At 47.1% G+C, this 26336-nt stretch overlaps 1 protein-coding gene across 1 annotated transcript in view; it reads left to right on the top strand.

Annotated features, from left to right (window-relative positions):
* The window catches only part of HS6ST2 (heparan sulfate 6-O-sulfotransferase 2), a 288400-nt gene that overhangs the window by 189918 nt on the left and 72146 nt on the right, over positions 1–26336 (top strand). The window contains 1 exon segment of the mRNA XM_021079794.1: positions 18265–18297. Within this exon segment, the coding sequence (XP_020935453.1) occupies positions 18265–18297 (33 nt within the window).

The raw sequence follows: 26336 nt of genomic DNA, 5'->3' as shown, positions 1-26336 counted from the left end.
CTGTGGAGTCACCACATGGCAAGCCGCCAAGACGCTGCTCTTAACTTCCCAGTTGTCGCCCGCGTGGGCCTTTCTTGAACTGTCCAGGAACCTGATTCAAGGAATTGATGCCTGGCTTTTTAGAAAAATCTCTTCTCTGGTGGGATGCATGCTGCTTTTCAAGATGCGCTGAGGAAGTAGGTGCCAGCTTGAAGTCTTGGGACAGACGAGGCCGGGGCCAGCTGGATCCAGAGGGGAAGCTGGTGGGGGAGGGCGTGTTGGCTGTAAATCTGTGGATTTAGCAGACACGGAGCGTGAACAGACCAAATGTGCCTCGAAGAGCGGGAACAAGGAGCCACTGCAGGTGGCTCAGTCTGGCCATTATCAAGTGCCCAGCACAGTGCCGAGCACAATAAGTCCAACAGATGGTAGGTGCTGTTGGCACTGTGGGAGCAGATCACTGTAAGGCCAGAGAACCTGAATCCTGAGCCCAGGCTTGGGGGGTGGGGGTGCGCAGAAGCCCCGGAGGTAACCCCAGCTCTTCTGGCCTGACAAATCCATACCCCTCATCTTGCCTGGTTGCCTGGTTTCTAAAGTGACAGGGTTGGACTGAGCTGTTATTTTCAAACTTGGCCCCTCGGGTATCCTCAGGGTTCGGAGGAGGTCTTGGGGCGGGGGGCTGCCTCAGAGGCATGGGAGGTGGGGAGGAGGCTGAACAGGCAGAACGCTGACCCCTACCCTGCCCCCCAGAAACCCCGGGCTTTGTGCAACACTCCTGATCGCATCATAGTCCGTGTCCGTGGATCTCAGGCTTTTTCGCTCTCAGGACTCCTTTACGCTCCTCATTACTGAGGCTCAAAAGAGCTTTTATTTACAGGGGCTATAGCTATCGGTATCGACCCTCTTTGAATTTAAAACTGAGCCATTTTCAGAAGCAGGCACTAATTCATTTAAAGCAAAACTACACCTATTGCATATTAACATAAATAACATATTTTTATGAACAATAACAGACTTTCAAAGCCAAAAAATATAGTTGGCAATATTTTTAGGTTTTGTAAATCTCTTCGATATCTGGCTTTGTAGCCAACGGACTCCCATAACAGCATCTGCGTTCCATCTCTGTGTTACTCTCTCAACTGTTGCTTTCGTTGAGGTAGATGCAGAAAATCCACACATCCATACATTTAGAAAATATGGGCCTCAGCGGCCCCCTGAATAGGTCTTGGGGACCGCCAGTGTGATCATGCTACCCTTGGAGAACTGCTGCTCTACACGAGTGATGCCTGGGGGTGGGGTGGGGGTGGGCAGTGAACGGCAGCTCTGCTCTCCCAGCCTCTCCCTTCGTCCACCCGCCTCTTCAAATCCAGCAGCTCAGTTTTTAGGTGTTTTATATACTGGAGTTACTGGAAGCTCTTTGGTTGAAAAGAAGGTTAGGCTTCTAAAAGTGTTTGAGGAATTCCCGTTGTGGTGCAGTGGATACGAATCCGACTAGTATCCATGAGGATGCGGGTTCCATCCCCGGCCTTGCCCAGTGGGTTAAGAATCCGGCATTACTGTGAGTTGTGGTGTAGGGCACACGTGCAGCTCGGATCCTGCGTTGCCATGGCTGTGGCTCCGATTCGACCCCTAGCCTGGGAACCTCCATGTGCTGCGGCTGCAGCCCTAAAAGGCAAAATAAGAATAAGAATAAAAATACATAAAAGTGTTTGAAATCTACCCACCTAAATCTTGGGGTGACTGAAGATGCGGGGATCTGGATGGGGATGGGGAGCATGGAGATGCTTTTTCCGGGCTTCCTCTCCCCTCTCGGGCCCTGAGGAGGAGGCTTTGGGATGGTGCCTTAGCTCTTCGGGGACAGTGGCCTGTCATCTTGACAAGTAGCGGTCTCAGCTCAGGAAGATGGCATCGTATGGCTTGAAAGATTGCGTGCTGCTTCAGAATGGGGTTCACCTGCCCAGGGGTGAGTTCCGTGTTTGTCGAGCTGAGCTGCCTGATCACAGGGGAGGGAGGACGGGGAGAGGCGGGCCAGGAGGGCACATTGCGGTGATAGCCTTTATATGTTGTCATCTTTAGGGCTAGACACTCGCCATTATTATTTATTTCCTAGAGAGCTGTCAGATCTTTATTCTGAGAGACAGGAGCCAGGGCCAAATATCACGGGATCAAGGTGCCCTCACCACCCTCTGCTGCTGCTTCCAGTTTCTTGTCTAATAGAGAAGGCGCTGCTCTTTTTTCCCTGACTGCCAGAGTCATTATTGATTTCATGTCATTTCTCTCATAAAGTCACCTCTTGGGTTTTGCTGGGCTTGGCTCTCACAGCTGAAAATGTTCTCCTCCCACTTCTCTGCTGGGCACGATGCCGGCCCGCTTTCCCCTTTAGGCAGTGAGCATGCGCAGAGGTGCTCCCAGAGCTGTGGCCAGACCCTCCTCTTTGTCCTCATTTGCTTTGTGTCGCCCCTCAGCCGAAGCCTTAATTAAGGGGCCCAGTGCCTAATGCCCAGCATTAAGGTCAATCATTTAGGCTAATTGGGTGTCTCGATTGAATGGAACCCGTCTCTGGGAGTAAGAAATCAAACTGAATCTCTGGGAGCAATTGGAGCCCTTGTAATTTGCTGGTGGGAATCTAAGGTGGTGCAGCTGCTGTGGCAAAGCAGTTTGGCCGTCCCTCAAAGAGTGAAACAGAGAATTACCGTCGGACCCGGCCATTCCAGGCCTAGGTATACACCCAAGAGACGTGAAAACACACATCCACGCACCAGCAAACGTGGCCCTGAATGTTCATGGCAGCATTAATCATGAGACTGGAAAAGGGGAGGCAACTCACATGCCCATCCAAGGATGAAGATGGAAATAAAATGTGATGTACAGGTACCAGGGGTTATTTTTCGGCCGTAGAAAGGAAGGAAGCGCCGATACATGCTGTGACGTGGATGAACCTCCATGACCTCGTGCTAAGTGAAAGAGGCCATGTATGTGTGAACTGTCCAGAACAGGCAAACTCCTAGAGACGAAAAGCAGATTGGTGGTTGCCAGAAGCTCAGGGGAGGGGAGGGGGAGGAGTGACTGCTTAATGGGCTCGGGGTTTCCTTTTGGGGGCAATAAACCTGTTTTGGAGCTCGAGAGAGCTGGTGGTTGCACAACACGTGAATGTACTAAATTCTCTTGAATTGTGTACGTTGAAATGGTCAGGATTTCCCTGGTGGCTTAGCGGTTAAGGACTCGGCGTTGACACTGCAGTAGCTCAGTTCCGTCCCTGGCCCTGGGAACTCCCGCATGCCATGGGTGTGCCCCCCCCACAATAGGTTAATTTTATGTTGTGTGAATGTCACCTCGACCAAAAAAAAAAAAAAAAGGTAAACAAACCAAAACACCCGAGTCCCTGACTGCTGCCCTCATGAATGTTTCTGGATTTAAGAACCACATCCTGGTCCACAGACTCCTCCCCAGTGGAGACTGAGCTTTGCCCCAGCTCGTAGGTGCTTTCAGTTGATATGTCCCGTGGAGCTCCTGGGATGCGTGGTTTCCCACGTTGCTGTCCACACTGTTGGCTCATGGAAGGCAGGGACCAAGTCTTGCGCATCCTTATAGTCCAAGGGTCCCAGCACATTCCTGGCACATAGGAGACACTCAGTAGATGTTTGCTGAGTGAATAGACATGTTTGTTGTATTTTCTCCTCCGTCTCCATTTGCTAGTAATAGATGGACCGTGGCAAGTAGCAGGTGCTCGGGACAGACTGTGGGCTTGTCTGGTGGGTAGGGGGGACATTGCTTAGGTGCGTTTTATTTACTTATTTATTTATTATAGCCATGCAATGGAATGTTCTTTGGCCACGAAAAAGAATGCAGAACTGTTACGTGCTACGACATGGGTGAACCTTGAAAACATTATGCTGAGTCAAAGAAGCCCCTCATAAAAGACAATACATTATGTGATTCCATTTACTTAAAATGTCCCAAACAGGAAAATCCATAGAGGCAGGATGTGGTGGTGACAGCTAAAGGGTATTGGGTTTCTTTGGGAGGTAAGGAAACTGTTTTTAAATTGTTGGTAGTGATGACTCCACATCTCTGGGGCTATGCTAACAACCACTGATTGGTACCCTTTGGGTAGGTGAATTCTGTGGGATGGGAATTACATCTCAATAAAGCCATTACAATTTAGATATATGTCAGAAGCATAAAGAATAAAATTTCATCACTTATATCTGGACTCTAATATATGGCACAAATGAACCTTTCCACAGAAAAGAAAATCATGGACTTGGAGAATAGACTTGTGGTTGCCAAGGGGGAGGCAGAGGGAGTGGGAGGGACTGGGAGTCTGGGGTTAACAGATGCAGACTGTTGCCTTTGGAATGGATAGGCAGTGAGACCCTGTTGTAGAGCGCTGGGAACTAATCACTTGTGATGAATCTACACATGTATGTGTAACTGGGTCACCACGCTGTACAGTAGAAAATTGACAGAACGCTGTCAACCAGCTATAATGGAAAAAATAAAAATCATTATTTAAAAAAAAGAGAATAAAATTTCCAGGACTTCCCTAGTAGCCTAGCAGTTAGGCATCTGGCGTTGTCACTGCTGTGAAATGAGTTCTGTCTCTGGCCCCGAACTTCATGCTGTGGGCTGTGGCCAAAAAAAAAAAAAAAAAAAAAAAAAAAAGAATAAAATTTGACTCAAAACCAAGTGTGCCCTTGTTTGGGGAAAGATCTCCACCCAAAATCTAAAATAACTGCCCCAGTAGCTTCAAAGGGCTTTTTTAAAGAAAGATTCCTTTACACTGGGCTTCCCTTATAGCAGCGGCTCATGTGGGTTTCCAGATCTTTCCCTACCCGAGGAAGGGCGGGGCGGGGTGCCGAGTAGCCGAAGGTCAGAGTGTGAAGGGCAGCTGCCAACGGCTGGGCATTTGGAGATTGCTCATAATGTATGTCAGTGGGAACCAGGCTGCCTGGCGATTTCTCCACTGGCTGCGGGACATCCGCTGCCCACCTCCCCACCCCATGTTGATGGAGAAGAGTGAGCACGTAGCCCAAGGATGTGCCAGTTGGGCACTTAGCAGTTCAGCAAGGCCAGCTTCAAGTAGGCAGTTCCAAATTCTTCCTCCTACTCCTAGGGACTGCCCCCCTCCCACCTCAGTGCCCCTCGCCTTTCCTGAAGGAAGAGACACCTCTCTGCTGCTCTGGGGCCACCATCGTGGGGCTGACACGGAGCTCCTTGAGGGGGGTTGTGCATGGAGTGAGCACTGCCCAGGGCCGTGTGCAGACTTCAGCTGGATCCCTTGCCTTTAGGCACCAGGGAAGTCCCACAGCATCGTCTCACTTAGGTGACAGCTCAGATGCCCTTAGTCCCCAGGTGGGCAGCCTCGGCAGCCTCAGGTGACACCACCACTTCTTGTCCGGAACTGGTGGGGGCAGCGGAGATGGATGACAAAGCCCTCAGTGATTATATGAGGGAACCGATTGGCAGCTCCAGTGGCTTCTTGTTTTTCTTGGCTCCCAAGGCCAACAGTCCACAGTTGCTCCTCGGAAGCCGAGAACCAGACCCTGGTCAAGGCTTTGTTGGATGTGGGTTTGCAGATGAGGGCTCATCTCATTTCTGCTTACAACTGTGAAATAAATAAGTAAATACAAAATAAACGAACACATTATAACTCACTTATAACTTGGCGGGACCTCCTTTCCAGTTGGGAGAGGGCCACAGAGAAATCAGGGGGCCTAAATATAGCCGAGGCAAAAAGCACATTGGCTTTGGAGTCAGACCAGCTTTCAAGTCCTGTTCTGTAAGTAGCTGCAGGAATTTTGGCAGCCCCTTCAGCAGCCTCTTCCCTCTGAAGCTCATTTTGCTCACCTGTACAAGGAGGTAGGAGAGAGCATCTTACAAGGTTGTTGTTCCAGTGAAACCACAAAGCCCAGTCCTCATGTCTGGATCCCTAGCTGCTGGCTCCCAACCGGGCCCTTTTTTTTTTTTTTTTCTTTTTTTTTAGGGCTGCACTCGCGGCATATGGAAGTTCCCAGGCTAGGGGTCAAATCGGAGCTACAGCTGCCAGCCTCCATCACAGCCATGGCAACACCAGATCCGAGCCGTGTCTGTCGACCTACACCACAGCTCACGGCAACACCGGATCCTTAACCCCACTGAGCGAAGCCAGGGATCACACCTGCAACCTCATGCTTCCTCGTCAGATTCGTTTCCACTGCATCACGATGGGAACTCCCCAACTGGGCTTTTTTACCGCCCCCCCATGCTACGTTCAGTTTCATGTAGAGGACAACCCTGGTGCTTAAAAGACTCCTAAACTGGAAGACATTGAGTCCAAGAGGTGGTTATGGCCCTGTTACGTACTAATTCCATGATCTCAGACAAGTCCAAGGCTCTCTCGGGGCTGACAAAGAAGCAGAAGTTGGGCTTGATGGTCTCTAAGGGTACCCTCCAACTTTGATAGGTTTTAAAGCTACATCAGGGTCAAGGGGTGAGTGGCCTGGCTCACCCTGCTTGGGAATGAAGTTCATCATTAGACGAACACAGCTCTTCCCCAAGGCAGTGTGATGCTCCTCTCACCACCGGAATCACACAGGGCCTTCTTGGAATGACCCGTGCGCTCTTGCTCCTTCCTGCTTTTCGCCTTGGTTGTCTTGCCTTAGATGTTCTAGATGCTGTCTAGATATGATTTGATGGAATTTTCCTATAGATAAGAAATAGAGGTATGAGAGCAAGAAGTAACCCTCACCGTCACCCTGCTGTGGAAAAAGAGAGAGACCTGAGCTGCCTGCCAATTTCCTCCCCCCCCACCCCGCAAGCCGCTGGCCCACCCAGTGCCACCTGATTTATGTCCCAGGGGAGCGGCACAGCTGTGATGAAGATTTACACTAGGGTTTCATCTTCACATGAGCTACTACCCCTCTTCCTGGTGTATTCAAGGGCTTGGCACTCATAGCCTGCAAGTTTATCCTGAAATTCAAAATGAAAAATGGTCCCAGGAGAAGCTTGAAGAGAGGCACACGACAAAGCACTTCAGAGCATGCTGCGGGCTGGCGAGGTCGCCGGAGGGCCAGGCCCCCCTTCCCCGCTCTCAGTGCAGGTTTGATGCAAATGGAGATATTATGCACAGGGACACTTGCCACGTTCGTGCCTCCTGGAGGCATGGCACGCGGCGCAGTGGGGAAGGTGAGTCAGGGTAAGGGGTTCTATATATAACTCAGTATCAAAAACAAACAATCCAATCAAAAAATGAGCAGAACCCCTACGCAGACATTTCTCCAAAGAAGACGTACAGATGGCCAATGGGCACATGAAAAGATGCTCGACCTCACTAATGATTAGCGAAGTGCAAATCAAAATGAGGTATCTCCTCGTGTCGGTCAGAATGGCATCATCAAAAACTCTACAAATAAGTAGTACTGGAGAGGATGTGGAGAAAAGGGAACCCTCCTATGCTGTTGGTGGGAATGTGAATTTGATACAACCACTATGGAAAACAGTACAGGGGTTCTTTTAAAAACACCATATGATCGAGCAATCCCATTCCTGGGCATATACCCCCAAAAGACAAAAACTCTAATTTGGAAAGATACATACACCCCTCTGTTCATTGCAGCATTGTCTACAATAGCCAAGACATGGAAACAACCCAAGTGCTCATCAACACGATGAGTTTAAGAAGATGTGGCCTATTTACAACAGTGGAATATTACTCAGCTATGAAAAAGAATGAAATAGTGCCATTTGCAGCAACATGACTAGACTCCGAGAATATCATACTAAGCGGAATAAGTCAGACAGAAAAGACAAATATCATATGCCATCACGTATACCTAGAATCTAAAAAATAATGCAAATGAACTTATATATGAAATAGAAACAGACGCACAGACACAGAAAACAAACTTATAGTTAGGGGAGGGTTAAATTAGGGGTGTGGAATTAGAGATACAGACTACTATACATAAAATAGATAAGCAACAAGGGTTTACTGCGTGACGCAGGGAACATTGTCAGTATCTTAGAATACCTTATAAAGGAAAAGAATCTGAGCATATAGATATATTATTCATATAACTGAATCATATATATTCATATATATAACTGAATCACTTGCTGTATACCTGATACTAACACAATATTATAAATCAAATATACTTCGATTTTTGAAAAAAGGACTAGAAGTCAGGGATACTGAATATTCCCATCTCAACACTTTCCCTTACTAGGTGTGTGACCTTGAGCAAGTTATTCTCTAAGCTTGACCCAAGTTACCTGTAAAAAAGTAACAATGATGCCTACCCCACGGTCCAGCTGAGTGGCTAGTGCGCTTGGGTGCTGGCATGCTACAGCTCTGGGCTTGAGTTACTCGTTGTGCGAGTCCCTCTGAGCCTCCATGTCCCCTCATCTGTACAATGACATAACCCCTGTCAAGCTCATGGTGCCTGACAGTCTGCTTGTTATTGTTTGGTATAATTTCCAGTAATTCTAGAAAAGACATTGGGTGTACTCATCTACAGACTTGGCAACCTTGTCCCATATTTTGGATTTGGGGGAGGCAAAAACACTTAGGGTCTTTTTAGTGCCTGGTTTTGAAACTTCAGGTAAAACAGGAACCTGCAACTCCTGCAGTAAAAGGAGACTTGTTGCCTCATGAAAACAGAGGCTTTGCCCTGACGACGGTGCTACATCTTCATGTGGAAAGGTGTCCAGAGTCCACAAAAATGTTCAGTTGGTCTTGAATTTCCAAAAAGCATCCATCAGTAGCAGCGAGTTAAATCCAATTGTGAATATTACACCTGCCGAACAGAAAGGACTGTTCAGAAAGGTCAGGGGTCTCAAGCACAGCCCTGGACCTTCTTTCTTTTTCTATTTTTTGTCTTTTTAGGGCAGCACCTGCGGCATATGGAGGTTCCCAGGCTAGGGGTCGAATCGGAGCTGTAGACACCAGCCTCCACCAGAGCCACAGCAACGTGGGATCCGAGCCGCGTCTGCAACCTACACCACAGCTCACAGCAACGCCAGATCCTTAACCCGCTGAGCGAGGGCAGGGATCCAACCTGCATCCTCATGGATCCTAGTCAGATTCATTTCCGCTATGCCACAATGGGAACTCCAGCCCTGGACCTTCTGATTTGTCACAGTGACAGAGGCTAACAGAGTGTGTGGGGGCAAGAACAGCAGGGGCTGAAAGCCTTTCACATGGATTTTTGACCATGGAATTCTTTATGCAGATGTTTCATTTACTTCGTCCCAGACACTCAACTCTTTGGGAACATCTGGGCAATGAGGGGTATTCTTCACTTTTTAGAAGTTGAAATGGTTGGTGTTAGTAAATCCAGCAGGTTTTATTAAGCACCTGGTCTGGGCCCTCTGTCAGATATTATTGGAGATCACAAGGAGGTCGCAGTCGTGCTGAGAAAAATGAGACTGACAGGTTGGAAGTGACCAAAGATATTTAGAGGAGCTGGGATTCGAACTCAGTTATGTCAACTGCAAAGCCTGGGCTGGCTTTGCCCTAGGACTTCACAGACCTGCCACCTCCCTCTTTGGGGCTGGCTTGAGGGACATTTTCAGGCCCACGCTAGTGGCTCCTGCCATGCTTCCGCATCAGCAGAGATGGAAGCTCCTTGCTGGAAGCCAGTGACATAGGTCCAGGACGGACCATTCCATGTGTCTCTACCGTCTGATCCCACTCGTGACTTGGCTGAATATCTCCCGAGAATGATCTCCATCTTCATTTTAGCACTTGCCAAATCATTACTCGTCAGGGACTTTGTCATGTTCTGTGTTTTAAGCTCCTCTATTGAATCCCAAATATTTTATGCTGACACGAAGAGTGGCAAGCTGCCAGCATGTGATAAAACTGCTTCATTCACATTTTAACAAGTACGGTGGAAAGCTTCCCTGCCGATGTGAACTGGTGCTGAGATAGTATTCACTGTGGATCTCCCAGACCCCCAAACCTGAAATATGGAAACAAAATGGGGTCAAATAACCATAGAAACATACATGCACGCACGCATGCCCATTTGTATCCATGCTGTAAGCAAAACTTTTTCAGGCTCTTACTAACAGAAAGCAAATCCTGTTATACCCAAAACATTTCAAAGGGATTCTTAATGATCTATCCTTCCTTCGAGGCAAAAGAATATACATATCCATCCATCCATATATACATATATATATAAAATCAAATTGAGAAAACACATTGCTGAAACCTGACATATAAATACAGATGTTTGCATCTGGGGAACTCTAAAACACATTCAAAAATCTCTGTCAATCTTTAAAAAGAAACAGACTCACAGATATAGAGAACGAGCTGGTGGTTACCAGTGGGGGGGCGGAGAGGGCCAATAGAGTGCTGGGGGAGGGGCAGGTACACTATGGGTGTAAGGTAGGCTCAAGGATGTATTGAACAACACAAGGAATTTTTATTATTATTATTTTGATAATAACTGTAATGGAGAGTAACCTTTAATAACTGTATTAACATTTTAAAAAATTCAAAAATATCACTGTCAACTTTCAGTTGATGGGGTCGGCCTCCATCTGGGCGCCCACTTTTAGGAATCAAGCAGCGCTCCACGTCACTAGTGGAAATGCGTCTTAGGAGAGAGGACAAGCTAGGTCTTCTTTTCTGGCCCTCCCTTTTCTTGGTTTTGGTTTTGCTTTGTTTGCTCCATGACCACACACTCCTTTCACTGCTTCCTGAACGACTGCCTTGCCCAGGAGGGGCTTTGGAGATGCTTCCGGAAAGTCTTCAAGATGTCTTCATCTTGACACAGCCAAGGACCCGTCAACCCACTTCCTACAACAGCAGGACTCCCTTGGACTCCACGTTCTTAATTAGCTCAGCGCTAGAGGGCACTCTTGGGATGCCAAAAATGGGAGGATTTTACTAAAACCTGGTGGGTGGGCACAGGAGGGGAGCTGAGGGGGCCGTTTCAGTAGTGACTGCAGACAGCAAACGGCTTAGCAAAGACATCTACAACGGAGGCTTGCCTGGCTCGCCAACAGATGATAAGAAAACACTATTTGAAAAGGACTGCAGCAATCTTCCTTGTCAGATCCACTTTGTTTCCGAAACGTGGTTGGTGTTTTGGTGATGCAGGGCTCAGCTATCAGGCATTGTTTCTCAAAAGGAGAAGAATAGCAGAAGCACTGGGTGATTACCATGGGATGTAGTGAACGTGCATTTAGGCAGAAAACCAAACCTGAGAGGGAAGCTTAGGAAAAGGTGTTTACAATCTAACAGCTGCTGGAGGAGGAATGGAACATCCCTGGCGTTTTCTGGGACTGAGTTCCAGTCTTTGGCAGCCATTGCCCTTTGGTTGTCCTGAAAGGTTGTGCAGTTGTTTGTGGAGGCACGGATGCCTGCTTGCCTGCCGCCCTAGGTGTGCTTTGCTGAATGGACCCGGGGGTGGGTATCGTGCTGTCAGGGAACGGGCCCTCTAGACTTGGATCCTGGTCTGGTTCTGCCACTGATGTGGTCTGTGATCTGCGGCAAGTCCCTGCCCCTGCAGGGACTTGGGGTCAGGAAAGGGTGGGTCAATGTGGGTGGTCCCTAAAAGGTCACCGAAAGACATCTCCCAGCCCCTCTGAGTCTGGGGTTGATGATTATAGAAAGAACTTTCACATCACTTATTTATGGAAGCCACTTGAGTTCTGAATCCAACATTGGGAGACAGGATGACTCAATGCCATTGATGGAAATGGCACTAGAAGGACCTGCCAGCCCAGGGCAGCTGATCTGCCCATATTAGTCACTCCTGTAGGTTTACCACCCAGTCCAAGTATAACCTCAGAGAGTTACCACATGTGAGCCATCAGTAGCTCCCCCTGCCTCAGCTGGCTTATTACTCCCAAGCTAGGTAACTCCTGACTTCCACCTGGGCACTGGCCGGAAGTTCTCAGGTGTGGCCTCTGCCTTCCTCTGAGGAGCCAGTGCGAGGTCTGGAGATCTAATGGCAAGAGTGGGCCACTGCAGACAAATTGTTTGTTGGGCCTTTGGCCCCAGAGTCACTTAGAGCAAAATGTAAGAGTGTTTCTCTCCAGCCTCAGTTGGTAAGAACTCAGGCTCTACTTCATAGGAACCTTCCTGATGGAGTCAGAGTCATTATGCAAGTCTTAGAATGTTCTCATCAACAGGAACCTTTGGGAAAGCACCTAGTCCAACACCCTACTGTGCGGAGAGGGAAACGGAGAGCCATCTTCCCGTTGGAGAACGGGCTTGTGCAGGGCCACACGACAGAGCTGGCGCGAGGACCTCTTAGGTCCGGCCTCTTTCTGTTACCTGGCACTGCACTTGTCTCTCCCCGCCCACTCTGGCTTCAGGGAATTAGAAACTATCAGCTATTAGCCAAGGGGTTTCGACATAGCTAGACTAGCTCTGTGTTATATATTATATATTGCACATATTATAATTGTATTGCATTGTGCTGTATGTATTGCATTTAGGTGGTGTAAATGGAGAGGTATGAGGGCAAATTAATCCCGGCCAAGAACCTGTCCTCTCTAAAGCTCATAGGATTGGAAATTGGACCATTAGGGGTCATTCCTGTGAGTCCAGAAGACTCTTAGTCTTAAAATGGCCCTGCCCAAAGGCAAGGGGAGGATTGAAATCCTTGTCTGCTGTCAGGCAAAGGAGGCCAAGGAGGAAGGGTCTGGAAGCCAGGTTTAATATCTTGGGGGAAGGGGCCCACTACGAAAGAAGTGGTCAAGACAAACACAGGTCTGAGACCTCAGAGTTGTGCCAAAGGCTGACTTTTCGGAGAATGAGAGCAAATATTTATAAAGGTTGGAAAGAATGTTCTGGATTCTGGTCTTTTCAGGCAGACTCTGAAGAGCTCCCTTTCTTGGTGTTTTCAGAGTTTCTGGTAGGCTTGGCTTGGAACAAGAAAGAAAAGCAGAGCAAGTCAAACAGTAGAACCTACTGGGGGCACCTCTCCTCAATACCAGTAACTGTAGTTGCTTTCAGCATGGCTTTTTCCATGGAGGTGTCCTTGAACCCTGGCTTTGAAAAGTTGGCTCAATTCTCAGGGCAGCAGCAAGAGGCCTCAGTGAAAGGAGGCCCGGAGTCCTCACCCTGGCCTGCCGTAGATGCAAAATAATTTCTCTTACCCGTTTTTCCTCCCTCGATAAAAATAATCTTGCATAAAGTGACCTGAGTCCTGCCCCTGACCGTGGTACTTTGGGGGGCATTTGTTGGCCTGTCTACCCAGGTTGTTTACGGTTGATTTCTGTTCTGACCGGTCCATGCCCAAGCCGTATTGCTTGTGAAACACGCTGAATATCATTACTGCTCTTCCTGCTCTCCTTGTCCCAATTTTGGAGATGAGAGACTCCAAGGGGACAGGGTAAGGCACCCTAGCAGTATCGTAGAATTATTCATGAAAGCCTGGAGGCCAACTCGGTCTGTGTGTCTCCTGGGCTTATTCCGTGCCCACACTTCCTCTCAGGCCCGTGTGTGACCAAAGGCTAGGGCCTAGCATTTTGACACCTTGCAAGGAAAGAAGACGAGTAGCTTTTTCTTTGGTTGCTTAGGGCTGCAAAAACCACACAGACCTTTTCATCTGGCTTCTGCATTTCCCCCACCAGTTTGAAGACGAGCCCTCCACCTGGAACTTAGTGGGCATATGGGACACCTTTGCATTCAGGGCACTAGATGCAACGTGCAGAAGAAGCTTTTCCCCGAGGATGTACTGTATTTGGCCTTCAAACGAGGATGCGTGTAGCCTGAGATTCAAAAGGAGGTGGTGGGTAAGGGAGCAGCAGTCTGTCAGGTCAGACCAGGACGAGAACAGAAGGGCATCCTACGTGGGAGGAAGGTCAGAAATCAAGGGCACAGCAGCTCTGGGTGTGCGAGCTGGCGAGAGGCTGAGCGAACCAATCCAGTGTCAGAAACCAGAGCACTGAATGGCCCTTTTGCTTGGCAGCTACGGAACAGTGGTAGGTAATTGGTTCCCAGAGTGTATTGTCTGCCTGGGATTTGCCATCGAACCAAAACAGTGTCGGGGGTGGGGTTTTGTTTGTTTGTTTTAACCACCCTCTGCAAAAGCTGAGCCTGGACCTCAGCCTTTGTCTGGGAGTGTGTGACTCTGGAGGCCTCCAGGGATTGACAGCCATCACCAACCTCCCAGGCTCCTGGCGGAGAAGCAGCTGCTGGAGCAGGAAGAGAAATGGGGAGGGGGCAGAGGGGTCAGTTGTTTATCAATTCGATTTTCCTTGCTAGTCTCAATGAAGTTTACTTGTATAACTTTTCCATCCTAGAGAAAGAGCCTCTGGATTTCAAATAAACAAAGCTGCATTTCAACTTGGCTCTTATTGTTTTGGCTGCGGTCTCGTTTCCGCATAAGCTCAGACTGTTGGGTTCTGGGCTCTCTGAACTTCCAATGGCACGTTGGGCTGAGCAAACGACTAGAGATTGCTGTTCTTTTAACTAACTTGGCATCAAAATGAAAGGCAAAGCGATTCGAGCATTACAAAATGCTGGACCTGGAGGATTTCTAGAAACCACCTCGTGAAACTCCTTCATTTCATCTGGCTCCCTGAGGGAAGGAGAATTTGCCCAAGCTCCAATGAGTCATTGGTAAACCTGGGATTGGAAACCAGGAATCCTGATTTTTAGGCAAAGGCTCTCGGATTTTTTACACCGTCCTGTTTGTCCTAGGCCTTAATTTGGATCCTTAAGACCCCAGTAATAGACGGCTTCACTTTTAATTGTGAAGTGCTAAGCCATGTCATATAAAGGATATAAACGCCAGGTTTGGGGGGCTCCCAAGTTGCCCCCCTCGCTTTGCATCTTTGCCATTGATACATACGTGTTCCCTCCATCATCTTTTCCTTTCCCTGCTGATGTGACATTTAGGCGGTGGCGGTCACTTGAGAGGTGTTTAGTCACATCTTCTTGAACCTTGGCCCAGAGGAAGGTGACTCGTTCTGCTTCTTCTCCAGCCAGTGTCTGGGTCGTGGGCGTGGTAACCACAGCTCCCTTTGTCCACCAACTGCTGTTGCTTTGCCAGCATGTGGCTTGCTGAGGCGTGACTGATCCGATCTCTTTCATTCCAGAACACTGCAGCATCCAGCGAGAAAAACTGCTGGATGGGGTGCTGCAGTATTACAAAGCTGCCATCTAGAGACTTCTTGTTTTTACAGTGTTTAGGTGTACACATGGGGAGTTCTATGAACAGCAAATGGTTTAGCTAAAAAGAAACGTGACTGGAGTTCCCGTTGTGGCTCAGTGAGTTAAGAACCTGACTAGTATCCATGAGGATGCAGGTTCCATCCCGGGGCCTCGTTCAGTGGGTTAAAGATCCCCCGTTGCCGTGAGCTGTGGTGTAGGTTGCAGACGCTGCTCGGATCCTGCGTTGCTGTGGCTGTGGCTGTGGCTGGCAGCTGCAGCTCTGATTCCACCCCTAACCTGGGAACCTCCGTATGCTGCGGGTGTGGCTGTAACAAACAAACAAACAAAAGGAAAAGAAAGAAACCTGATTTGCAGCCTTTTGGAGAGACTTTCCACAAGGAGAAATCACGAAAAGAAATATAACGTCCTTTCTAATCAGGAAGAGAGTTCTAATACCCATGTTGAATCTGAGGCCATTGGATATGGTCTCCATACAGAAACACATCAATTAAAAGAGGAGGGACTTTTTTCCTAGTGTTAGTAACACACAGTATATTTCTGTGGAACGCTTTTCCAAACAGATGGCCTAAAAAAAATCTTCCACAAGCTCGTACCCTCTGTGAAGGCAGAGGTTTGTGTCTGTTTTATTCGCTGCTATATCCCTAGTACCTATAACAGTGCCTGGCACATAATAAATAAGACATTTTTTGGTGGGGAGAAATTTTTAATTGACTATATTTGACACCTAACATTGTGGTAAGTTAAGGTGTACAGCGTGTTCATTTGATACGCTTACATAGTGTAATATGATTGCTGTTTTGTGATAATTGGCACCTCTTACATAACTATCATTTATTTTTTTTTAACTGTTTAGGGCCATGCCCACGGCATATGAAAGTTCCCAGGCTAGGGGGTGAATCGGAGCTGTGGTTCCCGGTCTACACCACAGCCACAGCAACACCAGGTCCGAGCAAGGCCAGGGATCGAATCCACATCCTCATGGGTACTAGTCGGATTTGTCACTGGTGAGCCATGATGGAAACGCCTAATTATCCTTTCTTTTTATTAAAAGCTCTTTTAAAAAAGATTCCATCCAAGAACCTTCCCAAACTGTGTGTGTGTGTAAAATGGATTCATAAAGTTCATTATTTTTTTCTAATCAGTTTGCCTCTCCTTTTTATCTTTTTCCCTGTGGCTTTGATTCACTTTCGATGACTGCCTGCCCTTTTGATTGATGTGCTTGTAACATCTTCCTGGATCTCCATTGAATCATCTACTTCTGGCAACCTGGACTCCCAGGTAAGACAATGAGCTTCCAAAAGTTTCCTCAGTCATCCTTGGGCAAACTTTAATAGGCAGTTGAGAAGTTTGCATAGAAATTAAAAAAAAAAATCTCAGGAGGCAGTAGTTCCCCTGATTAAAGTAAAGTTTGGTCTGATCCCCATATATACGTCATTTGTGTACATGCTTCTACTGTATGAGAATTCTATTAATGTAGCAAAAGAAAGTTACCGTTTTGGAAAGCGCTACATATTTGACTTTGGAATTTTCCAAATTCCATATGCTATATATTGACTAAAAATCAATATATAACCTCTGTTTTCATGTTGTTGTTGTTGTTGTTATTCATCCAAAGGTGTGTTATTTTTTGTTCATAAGCCCAAGTGCAATGGAAGGGGTACTAGCCTTTCTTCATTACGTAGGGAAACTAAGTCATGGGGTAGGTCAGAACATTCTAGATTACTTCTTTCTCGAGGCTGGAATGGAAGAGGATCACCTTGGGCCCTGGATGGTAAGTCAGCTAATGGGGGTGTCTTGTCTAGCAGATCTGATGTCGGGGCTCAGTAAGGCCATCACTTTTGTTTCTCATAACACTTGCCGCTCCGTCGTCTTATCAACTCACCGAACCAGGGAAGGGGGGTGCTTAGCCATGCCAAGAACTGATGATCAAAGAGCCATAAATTGCTTCTCAAATGATGACACAGGGCCTCTGCTGCTAGTCGTGCTATTAAAAGTCTATCTTGGGAGTTCCTGTTGTGGGGCAGCAGAAACACATCTGACTAATAACCATGAGATTTCGGGTTCAATTCCTGGCCTTGCTCAGTGGGTTAAAGATTCTGCTTTGCCACGAGCTGTGGTGTAGGTCACAGACACGGCTTGGATCCTGCGTTGCTGTGGCTGTGGTGTAGGCCGGCAGCTGTAGCTCCGATTCAACCCCTAACCTGGGAGCTTCCATATGCCGTGGGTGAGGCCCTAAAAAGCCAAAAAAAAAAAAAAAAGTCCATCTTACCTCACCTCTAAAGCCTCCAGACATATTCGATGTAAAGAAACACTTCTCCCAAGAAAATGTCCAGGCGGTAGAACTCGCTATGGGCAGAAAAGTGTTATCACATTGCAGTATCCCCTACTTCATATAAAACAAGAAGCTGACCAAACCCATTCGAATTCTCCAATTAGCAACTGACCTGTGTACAACTTCACAGCCCCTGCCAATATCAGACATTGACATAGTAGAATTAGTGCTTTGTGACTCTCAGGACATACATTATGAAAATAGCTGAGCATTTTGTTAATGGAGAGACATTGCTTACTCTGATGGATGGCTTGCATTTGGGTGGAAGAAGTAGCGATGACATATGTGTCATTTTCTGTGTGCTTTGCATTTTCATCTGTTTAGACTGCAAAGTCTAATCATTCTTTTCTTTTTGTTATGTGTGTTTCATATATGCCTGAAAATATGAAGAGTACCTATCAATTCCTCCTAGGTCCTTTTGATGAGACATTTCCATTGCGGTGATGCCACAGTGTTTGGTTTGGCCTGGTCTGGTTTGGGGTTCACTGACTTTTTGTGTTTTTGCCCAGATCGCGGTGGCATGTGTGAAGGGCAGTGGCATTCGTGTGACTGAGTGGAGAATCTATCATTGTGAGCCCATAGCCCATCAGAAGCCTGGCTCTCAGGGCCGCCCTGCCCCTTTTAGCCCCTTGATTCTTAATCTCCCCACTACCTGGGAGGAGCCAGTGGGGAGCAAAGTTGGGGAGCTATCCATGAGCTGTTTCCTTATGGGTTTGGAAGCTGGAAAAAATACGTCGTCAAGGCAAAATGGAAAACGTTTCTTATTTTAACTCTTGTCTTACCAAGCCCTTGCTAGCACGTGGTTTTACTGTTCCTTTAACAGGTGGAGGATTTTTCAGATTCTAGATGCAGCAAGGTAAGTGACAATGTCTTTTTAGTTTCACTGAACCCAAGTGAGCTAGACTCAATAGACGCTGCAGTATCAGTTTAATTTCCATGCAACAAAAAGTCTGATTCTTTCCAGGGCTCCTTTTTAGGGTAAAACACCTGAAACTACCCAGGTGTGTAGTCTTGGATCTGAAACCTGACCTAGTTCAGAAGTGGGATGAAAGTTCGGGGCCAGCACCCCAGACAGTTGGGCAGCAGGTCACTAGCTTCTTCTTTTCGCTGAGAGCGGATGACACAGAAATGTGTTCTGTTGCGCAGACCCCGCCATCAATGACATGTTCTCGCCACGCATCAGGTATACCTGCCTGTCACAAGCCCGGATGGTGGTTTAGGGAACAACTAGGTTAGCATTTTATTGAAGGGAGATCAAGTACTTGAAAATACCAGGGCTTATAAAGTAGGTCAACATGCAGACTTGCAAGGCAGAGTAACGCCCTAGGTCGGGAGCCTTTTGGACTTGAACTCTGCCGCAGAGTAAATCTCATCAAACACAGCGAAGGTCCCAACTGTGGCAGGGAGGGGCTCTTGAGAATGCCACAGGGTAGTGGCTTTGCAGGCAATGACTGTTGCCACAAGCTGTGCCATCATATTGCCATCCGTGCTAAAGAGGCTGCGAGAGTCATAAGCCATTCTGGAAAGGCGTGCTCTAGTTGCCTGGCACATGGTTTTCTAAGATCATGATGTTCACCAGTACCGTATTTAGCCTAGTGTAGGCTTATTGGCTCCAGAAAGATTTACCAGTGTCTCTATTTTCTCTTCCTATCCACCTGCATTATTTGTTCTCTCACCGAATCGGGTAGGAAGAGCAAAGATTGTAGCCGTGGGAGTCCTTCACTAGAGCAGACTCTCATCAAAATAGAGTCGATCGACCAGATGCCGAGATGGGCTTTCAGTAGTTGCGCTTCCATATTCCTATTAGGGCCTCAGGGGATTTGTTTGACGTCTGGGACTATTAAATTTAGGGTTTCATTCCATCGGCAGATTATAATTCATTGAGATAAATGGTATAGGCCCACAAAGACACTTAATCGCATAATTTTAATACGGGAGGGCATCTCAATGTCATCAGATTGGTTATGTCATGGTGGCAAGAGTGCTTGGTTTTGGTGCTAACTAGTTGGTGACTTTGCTCAAGTCCCGCCTCTGCTGTGAGCCTTGACCTCCTCATCTGTACAGTAAAATGGAGTGTATGACCATTAAGACAATGGTCAATTAAGATAGGGACTGTTAGCCCTATGATGGTCTTCATGGGGAAAATATTGAGAATTTTGTTTTATTTTTGTTTTAAAATTTGTTGTGTGGTGTTCCCGTTGTGGCACAGCGGAAACGAATCCAACTAGGAACCATGAGGTTGTGGATTCGATCCCTGGCCTCGCTCAGTGGGTTAAGGATCCTGCATGGCTGTGGCTGTGGTGTAGGCCGGCAGCTATAGCTCTGATTAGAGCCCTGGCCTAGGAACCTCCATATGCCAAGGGTGCGGCCCGAAAAAGCAAAAATAAAATAAAATTCGCTGCCTGCTAGAACCATCTCTCCGTAACACTTTTGCTATAAAACAAAGCAAACCCTGACTTATTCTTAATTTTTTATTATGGTGCTGATCAGTTTGACCAGAAGTTATTATCGGAATAATTTATACCTGCTCTTAGTTTGTGAGAAAGGAAGAGAGGAACACAGATGGTGAGATGGAAAAGAATTGGCTTTGGTAAATGTCTCTGGGGCCATTTTTAATTCCGGTGGACTGAATGATGTATGAAAACTATTTGCAGGGCTAGCATATTTTTTTCACCACTCGTAAAATAATAAAGCAACAATTCATTTGGTAATCCCCATTGTACATGCAGTTTTCTAAATATGCAAGATTATCTCTGCCTCATAATTAACAATTTGCATAAATGCTTGCTATTATTTAGTTGTCTGAATGGGTTTTCTAATCCAGAGAAAAAAGGGAACAATCAGGGGGAGCCATCCCAAATGCCTCGCATTGTTGCTACACACATGTACAATTAACAGCGATGCTAATTATTTCAGACCAGAACCTCATTTGTTTTTCTATAGACAGCAAAAACATTAACTGCAAGAGGTTTGCCAATCTCTCTCTCTCTCACTCTCTTTTTCCTAGAGCCAGCCGTATCATAAGGTCTGCAGTTGGTTGCAAGCAAATTATCTGGCTGGATTTTCAGGGTATCATTTTGTGATGGAGTGTCCAAGCTTCTCCTTAGTTAGCAGTCAATGCCTCGAACAACCGTAGACTATATTTATAATCTTTTAACAGTAGGCCTCTATAAATTTAAGGACAAAAGGATGCTGACATACCAATCAGTTCTGCTGCTGCATTTACATTCTCCTGATAGTCCATACCTTTCAAATGATCGGCATTAGGGAGTTCCTGCCGTGGCACAGTGGGCTAAGGATCCGACGTTGCCTCTGTGGTGGTTCAGGTCACCGCTGAGACATGGGTTCGATCCCCAGCCCGGGAACTTCCATCTGCTGTGGGTGTGGCCAAAAAAAAAATTACTGGCTTTCGACCTGAATATGAGAATCATATAAAGTCAAATTCCCTCCCCTTTTCAGATGCGTTTCATTGGCAGTAACGTGAATGTCAGTAATAACCACCAAATCAGTGATGCCACGCTTTCTTTTTCCTTGCAAGCCCTTGGGTGCTAGTGTAGTAAATGCACTTGAATTACAACTGGTTGTTTTGGAATCATACAGCTTCCACTTATTTTCCAAAAAGCCAATCAGCTTTCTTTAAATAAGCCTTCATAAAGTTTCCCTAAACATAGCCATAATGTGGGTGGTCTTTGTGCCAAAGGAGCTGTCCCAGGCAAAGCACTTGGCCAGAGGAGAGGCTCAACCAGTATAAATCAGCTCTCTTCCTCTCGTGCACAGCGACTGAGCGTGTAGGCTTTGAGAAGCAGACTGCCCTTGGGTCTGGTCCTGGTGATGCCACTTTCTAGCAGCGTGACCTCGAGTCATTTCTTTAAGCGCTGTGGACTTGGTTTCTTCACATGTAAGATGTAGACACGTTGTAGGGGTGCTGCGAGAAGTACATTGAGATCGGGCCTATCAAGCACTTAGCGCTATTCCCCGCACATAGTCGATGGTCAATGCATGGTAACGGTCATTATCACCGTGGTCTGGCACAGCCTGTGCCAGTCTCATTCAATGCCCAGATCGACTCTTAGGCTGGTGTGGAGTTCACGAGGGGTGCCCAGAAGCCTGCTTCCCGGAAGCTTAGCCGCGACTACCATGTTTCAGCGTCCAGTGGCTTCTCAGGCTTCAGTATTCCTGAACTCTTTGGAGGTTCTGGAATTTCTGCACATCTTCTCTTGCTTGAATGCATGCCTCAATTATCTTGGTTCACCTCCTGCCTTCTTCGTACCACTTCTTAAATGTCCTCTGTTGGTCTTTGACCTGCACATGCAGACACACACACACACACACAGCCTCTTCCTCCCCCTCCCACCTTTCAGTGAAGCAAGTCCCGAGGTCCTGTCATGGCTCTGCTTCTCTTCTCGTGCTGTGTTCTCATTCTGGGTAATTTCATCTCGTCACATGGCTTCACCTTTCACCTCTACGCTAATGATTCCCAAATTGACCTCTCCACTTCTTAACTTCTTCCGGAGCTCCAGGCTCACTCCAATTTCCAATTGCCTGCTGAGCATCTCCAGGGCAGGATATCCTAGGAGGCTGAAGTGCAGTCTGGCTTTTGTCATCCTGCCTCAGGAATGCAGATGGGGGGGAAATGGAGCTTCCAGAAGTCGCCAGAGTGGAAAACAAGGCAGATGTGCAGGGCGTTCCTCTGAGCGGAAGTAAACGTGGTCTAAAGTGAGGCGAGTGGTTCAAACCGAGTTTTCCGGGGGAAGCCTGACAAGTAAACTGGGAATTTCTTTTATGATAAACTGGAGCCAGGAAGGGGCAATTGCCCTTTCAAAGGTGTATGTTTTCTGGGGAGGAGGGAAGGGCTCTCCTAATCGAAAATCGAGATCAGTGTTTAGGTGCCAGAAGGTTGGTGTGTTTGAGGGAAATGTGAATGCAAATGACCTTTCTTGGGACAAGTCTGTGTGGTGCATTCTGCTCCGGTGCTTCGTTATACAAATAGACATGCCAAGAGGAAGGCTAATCTGTTCAAACTGGAGGATGCGCATATGGGAGTTTTGAGAGCACAGCACGCCTAGACACATATGCACGGGGCAGGGTCAGATCTGCCTGAGATTTTGAATGTATGAAAATAATTCTATGAGTGGGTAGATAGATTTTTTTTTTCTTTCACTTATTCTGTGACTATTTACTGCACATCTACTAGGTGCCACACTCTCGGTGAAGCAATGGGCTGTGAATCCAGGACACAGAGAGTTTTTGTCCCTAAGGATCGAATAGAGTTTTCTTTAGTTATATGCAAGTACTTTGAGAGTTTAATTGGGTCTCAAAATATCTGCAGCATGGAGTTCCCATCGTAGCTCAGTGGCTAAAGGAATCCGACTTGGAACCATGAGGGTGCGGGTTTGATCCCTGGCCTTGCTCAGTGGGTTAAGGATCCGGCGTTGCCGTGAGCTGTGGTGCAGGTTGCAGACGCGGCTCGGATCCCGAGTGGCGTTGGCTGTGGTGTAGGCCGGTGGCTACAGCTCCGATTCGACCCCTAGCCTGGGAACCTCCATATGCCGAGGGAGCGGCCCAAGAAAATGGCAAAAAGACAAAAAAAAAAAAAAAAAATCTGCAGCATCTGACAAGTTGTTCGATGACGATAACCTTGCTGACCATCATAATAACCAAAGAGGAACTTGAGGGAAATAAGGACAGGGCCGAAGCGGAAAAGAATGTGCATAAATCCAAATTAGAAATTGATTACTTCCTTGAAATTTAGTAAATATTGAATTACCTTGGGATTTTACATTTCAAGTTGGCTCTCAGTGTTTCAGGCCGGAGGAAGAATGATTGCGTCTAACCCTAAAACTTAATTAGAGCAAAGGGACAGACACATCTTGGTTAATGTGTATCGTATTGTTTAGGTGAAGTCTTTGTAAACGAGCTGTTCTTTCAGGAACTACAGACCTAGCTTATAGCTTAAGCACAGGGAACTGTATGTCTTTTGAAAGAGGGTGACCTCATTCCCCACCTTCCCCAAACTAAGTACTATCCCTCCTAGTTGAATTACTGCTCTGTAGAATATGCAGAGGTCATTATACCCTCCAGATGGTGGTGATCTAGAAAACTGAGTGAGTGCCCGGCCTTCATGGGCGCATCCAAGCTTCCTCCTGGCCTTTTGTTTGCAAGTCTTGAAGCCAAATGTTCTCAGCCCCCCAGCTGTCAATGTCAAAGCCCCCTTCAAGCTTACTCTCAGGTCTCAAAGCTCCCTCATTGCCTCTGTAATCTAGAAAGTCAAAGTTGATGCCCTAAGGCGCCTGCTCTGGTTCTGTAGAGGACAGCCCTCCCCTTTTCATATGCCAGCGCCCCCTTCAGGACCTTGGTGGCAAAAGACTCTATAACAATGGGGCACGTGTTGACCAATATTCTTATTTCTTTTGCCACAAATGAGTTAGACACTGACGCCCTTCTATAATAAAAACATCCGTGAATATATAGTCATCCTTGCATAGATGGCTTTATTCTCACAGTGTGTGTCAGTTATAGGCTACCTTCTTTCGCTTTTCTCAAATGTATTCATTCGATATGTATCTACTGAGCACTTACTATGTTCCAAGCACTGTTCTAAGCACTGGGGACAAGAAGACAGACAAGGTCTTGTTCTTGTGTTTCTTATGGGGTGTGTGTGTACAGCTATGCTGGAGGGAAACAGAAAATAAACATATATACAGTGAAATGAATAAGCGAATCTCAGAGAGTGATAAATGTCATGCAAAAAATAAAACAAAAGGGGACAGGGAATGATTGGCTGCGTGGGGCAGTGTGATCAAGAGGAATTTTGCTGTTTGTGTTTATTGGTTTGGTACAGGTTTCGCTGACACTTTGTCTGGGCCTTTTGGTTCCCCCTATTTCATACTTTTCTGGATTCAGTACCAATTCTAATTTTGCCGCTCTGGCGTCTCTATCATTAGGACCCGTCCCCTTAGCTGGTCTGAAAGTATAACCCAACATTTGCTCCTTATTAAACTTCTCTTCCATACTTCTCTTAGATTTGTCACCATCAGAACTTGGCAGACTCACCCACTTCCCTGTCCTGCTGACCCTCAGAGAAGATGACACACGGTGTTTTTGTTACTTAAGACAAGCCACAGGGAGTTCCCGTCATAGCTCATTGGTAGCGAACCCAGTTAGTATCCGTGAGGATGCGGGTTCGATCCTCGGCCTGGCTCAGTGCGTCGGGGTTTCGCTGTTTCTGTGACCTGTGGGGTAGGTCGCAGACATGACTTGGATCCTGTGTTGCCGGCAGCTGTAGCTCCGATTTGACCCCTAGCTTGGGAACTTCCGTGTGCTGCACCTGCGGCCCTAATAAAAGGGGGGCCAAAAAAAAAAAAAAAAGACAAACTATCTATTGAACGAAGAACACAAGCATTAAAGTTTAGACATTGTGCTGGCATTTGGTTTTGTCCATTTCTTCTGTGGGAAGAGCCCCAGACTGAGAACCAGAAGTCCAAGGTCTCACTGCTACAGATGATCTGTATGACCTTAGACATGGCACTTCCTCTCTCTGAGCCTGTTTGTTCATCTATAAAACCAGTGTTCAAAATAGATGCTCCCTAAGGTCAACTAGTTGTTTTCAGAGACATGGGCCAAGATCCCGTGCCAACGTTCTGTTTAATTTTGTAAAGTGGATATGTAAGAACATTTTCCAGTGCATCAGAACTGCTTAGATGAAGCATAAGTTTTCCAGCAAAAGCCAGCTTTACAATTCTTGTAAATGTCACAAGCAGTTAAAACATAGCTTCTTGTTTTAACCTCTGCCAGTGAGGGCAACAATTCAGTACCACAGAAGAAACTGTCAACTTCTTACATGTGAATATTTAAAAGTTCACTGTCTTTTCAACTTGCCCACAGGAAATCTTCAAAAATAACCAAATACACGAAAATTAAAGACGGTATTCTAAGTTGCCTTCAAAAGAACATGGCATAGGTGAGTTGCCTGCTAGTGCATTAGACGCTGAGAAAAGCATCTTACCTCTTAAGGGGGCCACTCAGGATTCTTCCAGCCGTGGCGGTGCTGTGTGGCTAGGCGCCTAGCCGAAGCCCACTTAGGAACTGAAGTAGGAATTGAAACACTTGCCTTCCCCAATTTCCCCCCACCTTCCCTACATCTGCTGCACTGGGCTTTGTGGGAGCAGATGGGGAGGCAGGAAGGGTGGGTTTGGAGAAGGTGAAAGAGACAGAAAATCACCATCTGCGGTACCCTTGCAATTACCTTCTGAGTTGTCACCCTTCCACTTATTATTCCAATACAAGCATCAGCTCCATGACTAGATGTTAGAAATGCAGTTTTCTGAAAGTCCAGAGAAAAGCTGGGCATGATTTGGGAGTAAGGGTGTCTGAGGAAGAGGAGCCAAGAAGGTTTGGAAATGCATCTCTGGTTTACTGTCATAGGATCTTGACCCGAAGAAGAATGGGGCTTATGGAAAGAGGTGAGGAAGGCAACACAGGGACTTCCTGTATGGCTCTCATTTTAAGGGTGTATTGTTGTGCAGGTGAGGAAATAGATACCCACCAAGACAATGACTTATCTAAGTACACACGCTAGTGTGTGGCAGACTCAGGGCAAGGACCCAGGTCAACTGTATCCTGTCTGGTACCTTGATTTAGAATTACTGATGCTGGAGTTCCCGTCGTGGTGCAGTGGTTAACGAATCCGACTAGGAACCATGAGGTTGCGGGTTCGGTCCCTGTCCTCGCTCAGTGGGTTAACGATCCGGCGTTGCCGTGAGCTGTGGTGTAGGTCGCAGATGCGGCTCGGATCCCACGTTGCTGTGGCTCTGACGTAGGCCGGTGGCTACAGCTCCGATTCGACCCCTAGCCTGGGAACCTCCGTATGCCGAGGGAGCGGCCCAAGAAAATGGC

Source organism: Sus scrofa, chromosome X, assembly GCF_000003025.6.
Source record: "Sus scrofa isolate TJ Tabasco breed Duroc chromosome X, Sscrofa11.1, whole genome shotgun sequence".
Lineage (NCBI taxonomy): Eukaryota > Metazoa > Chordata > Mammalia > Artiodactyla > Suidae > Sus > Sus scrofa.
The sequence above is the reverse complement of the archived record's forward strand: the minus strand, read 5'-3'. Positions and strand labels throughout refer to the sequence as shown.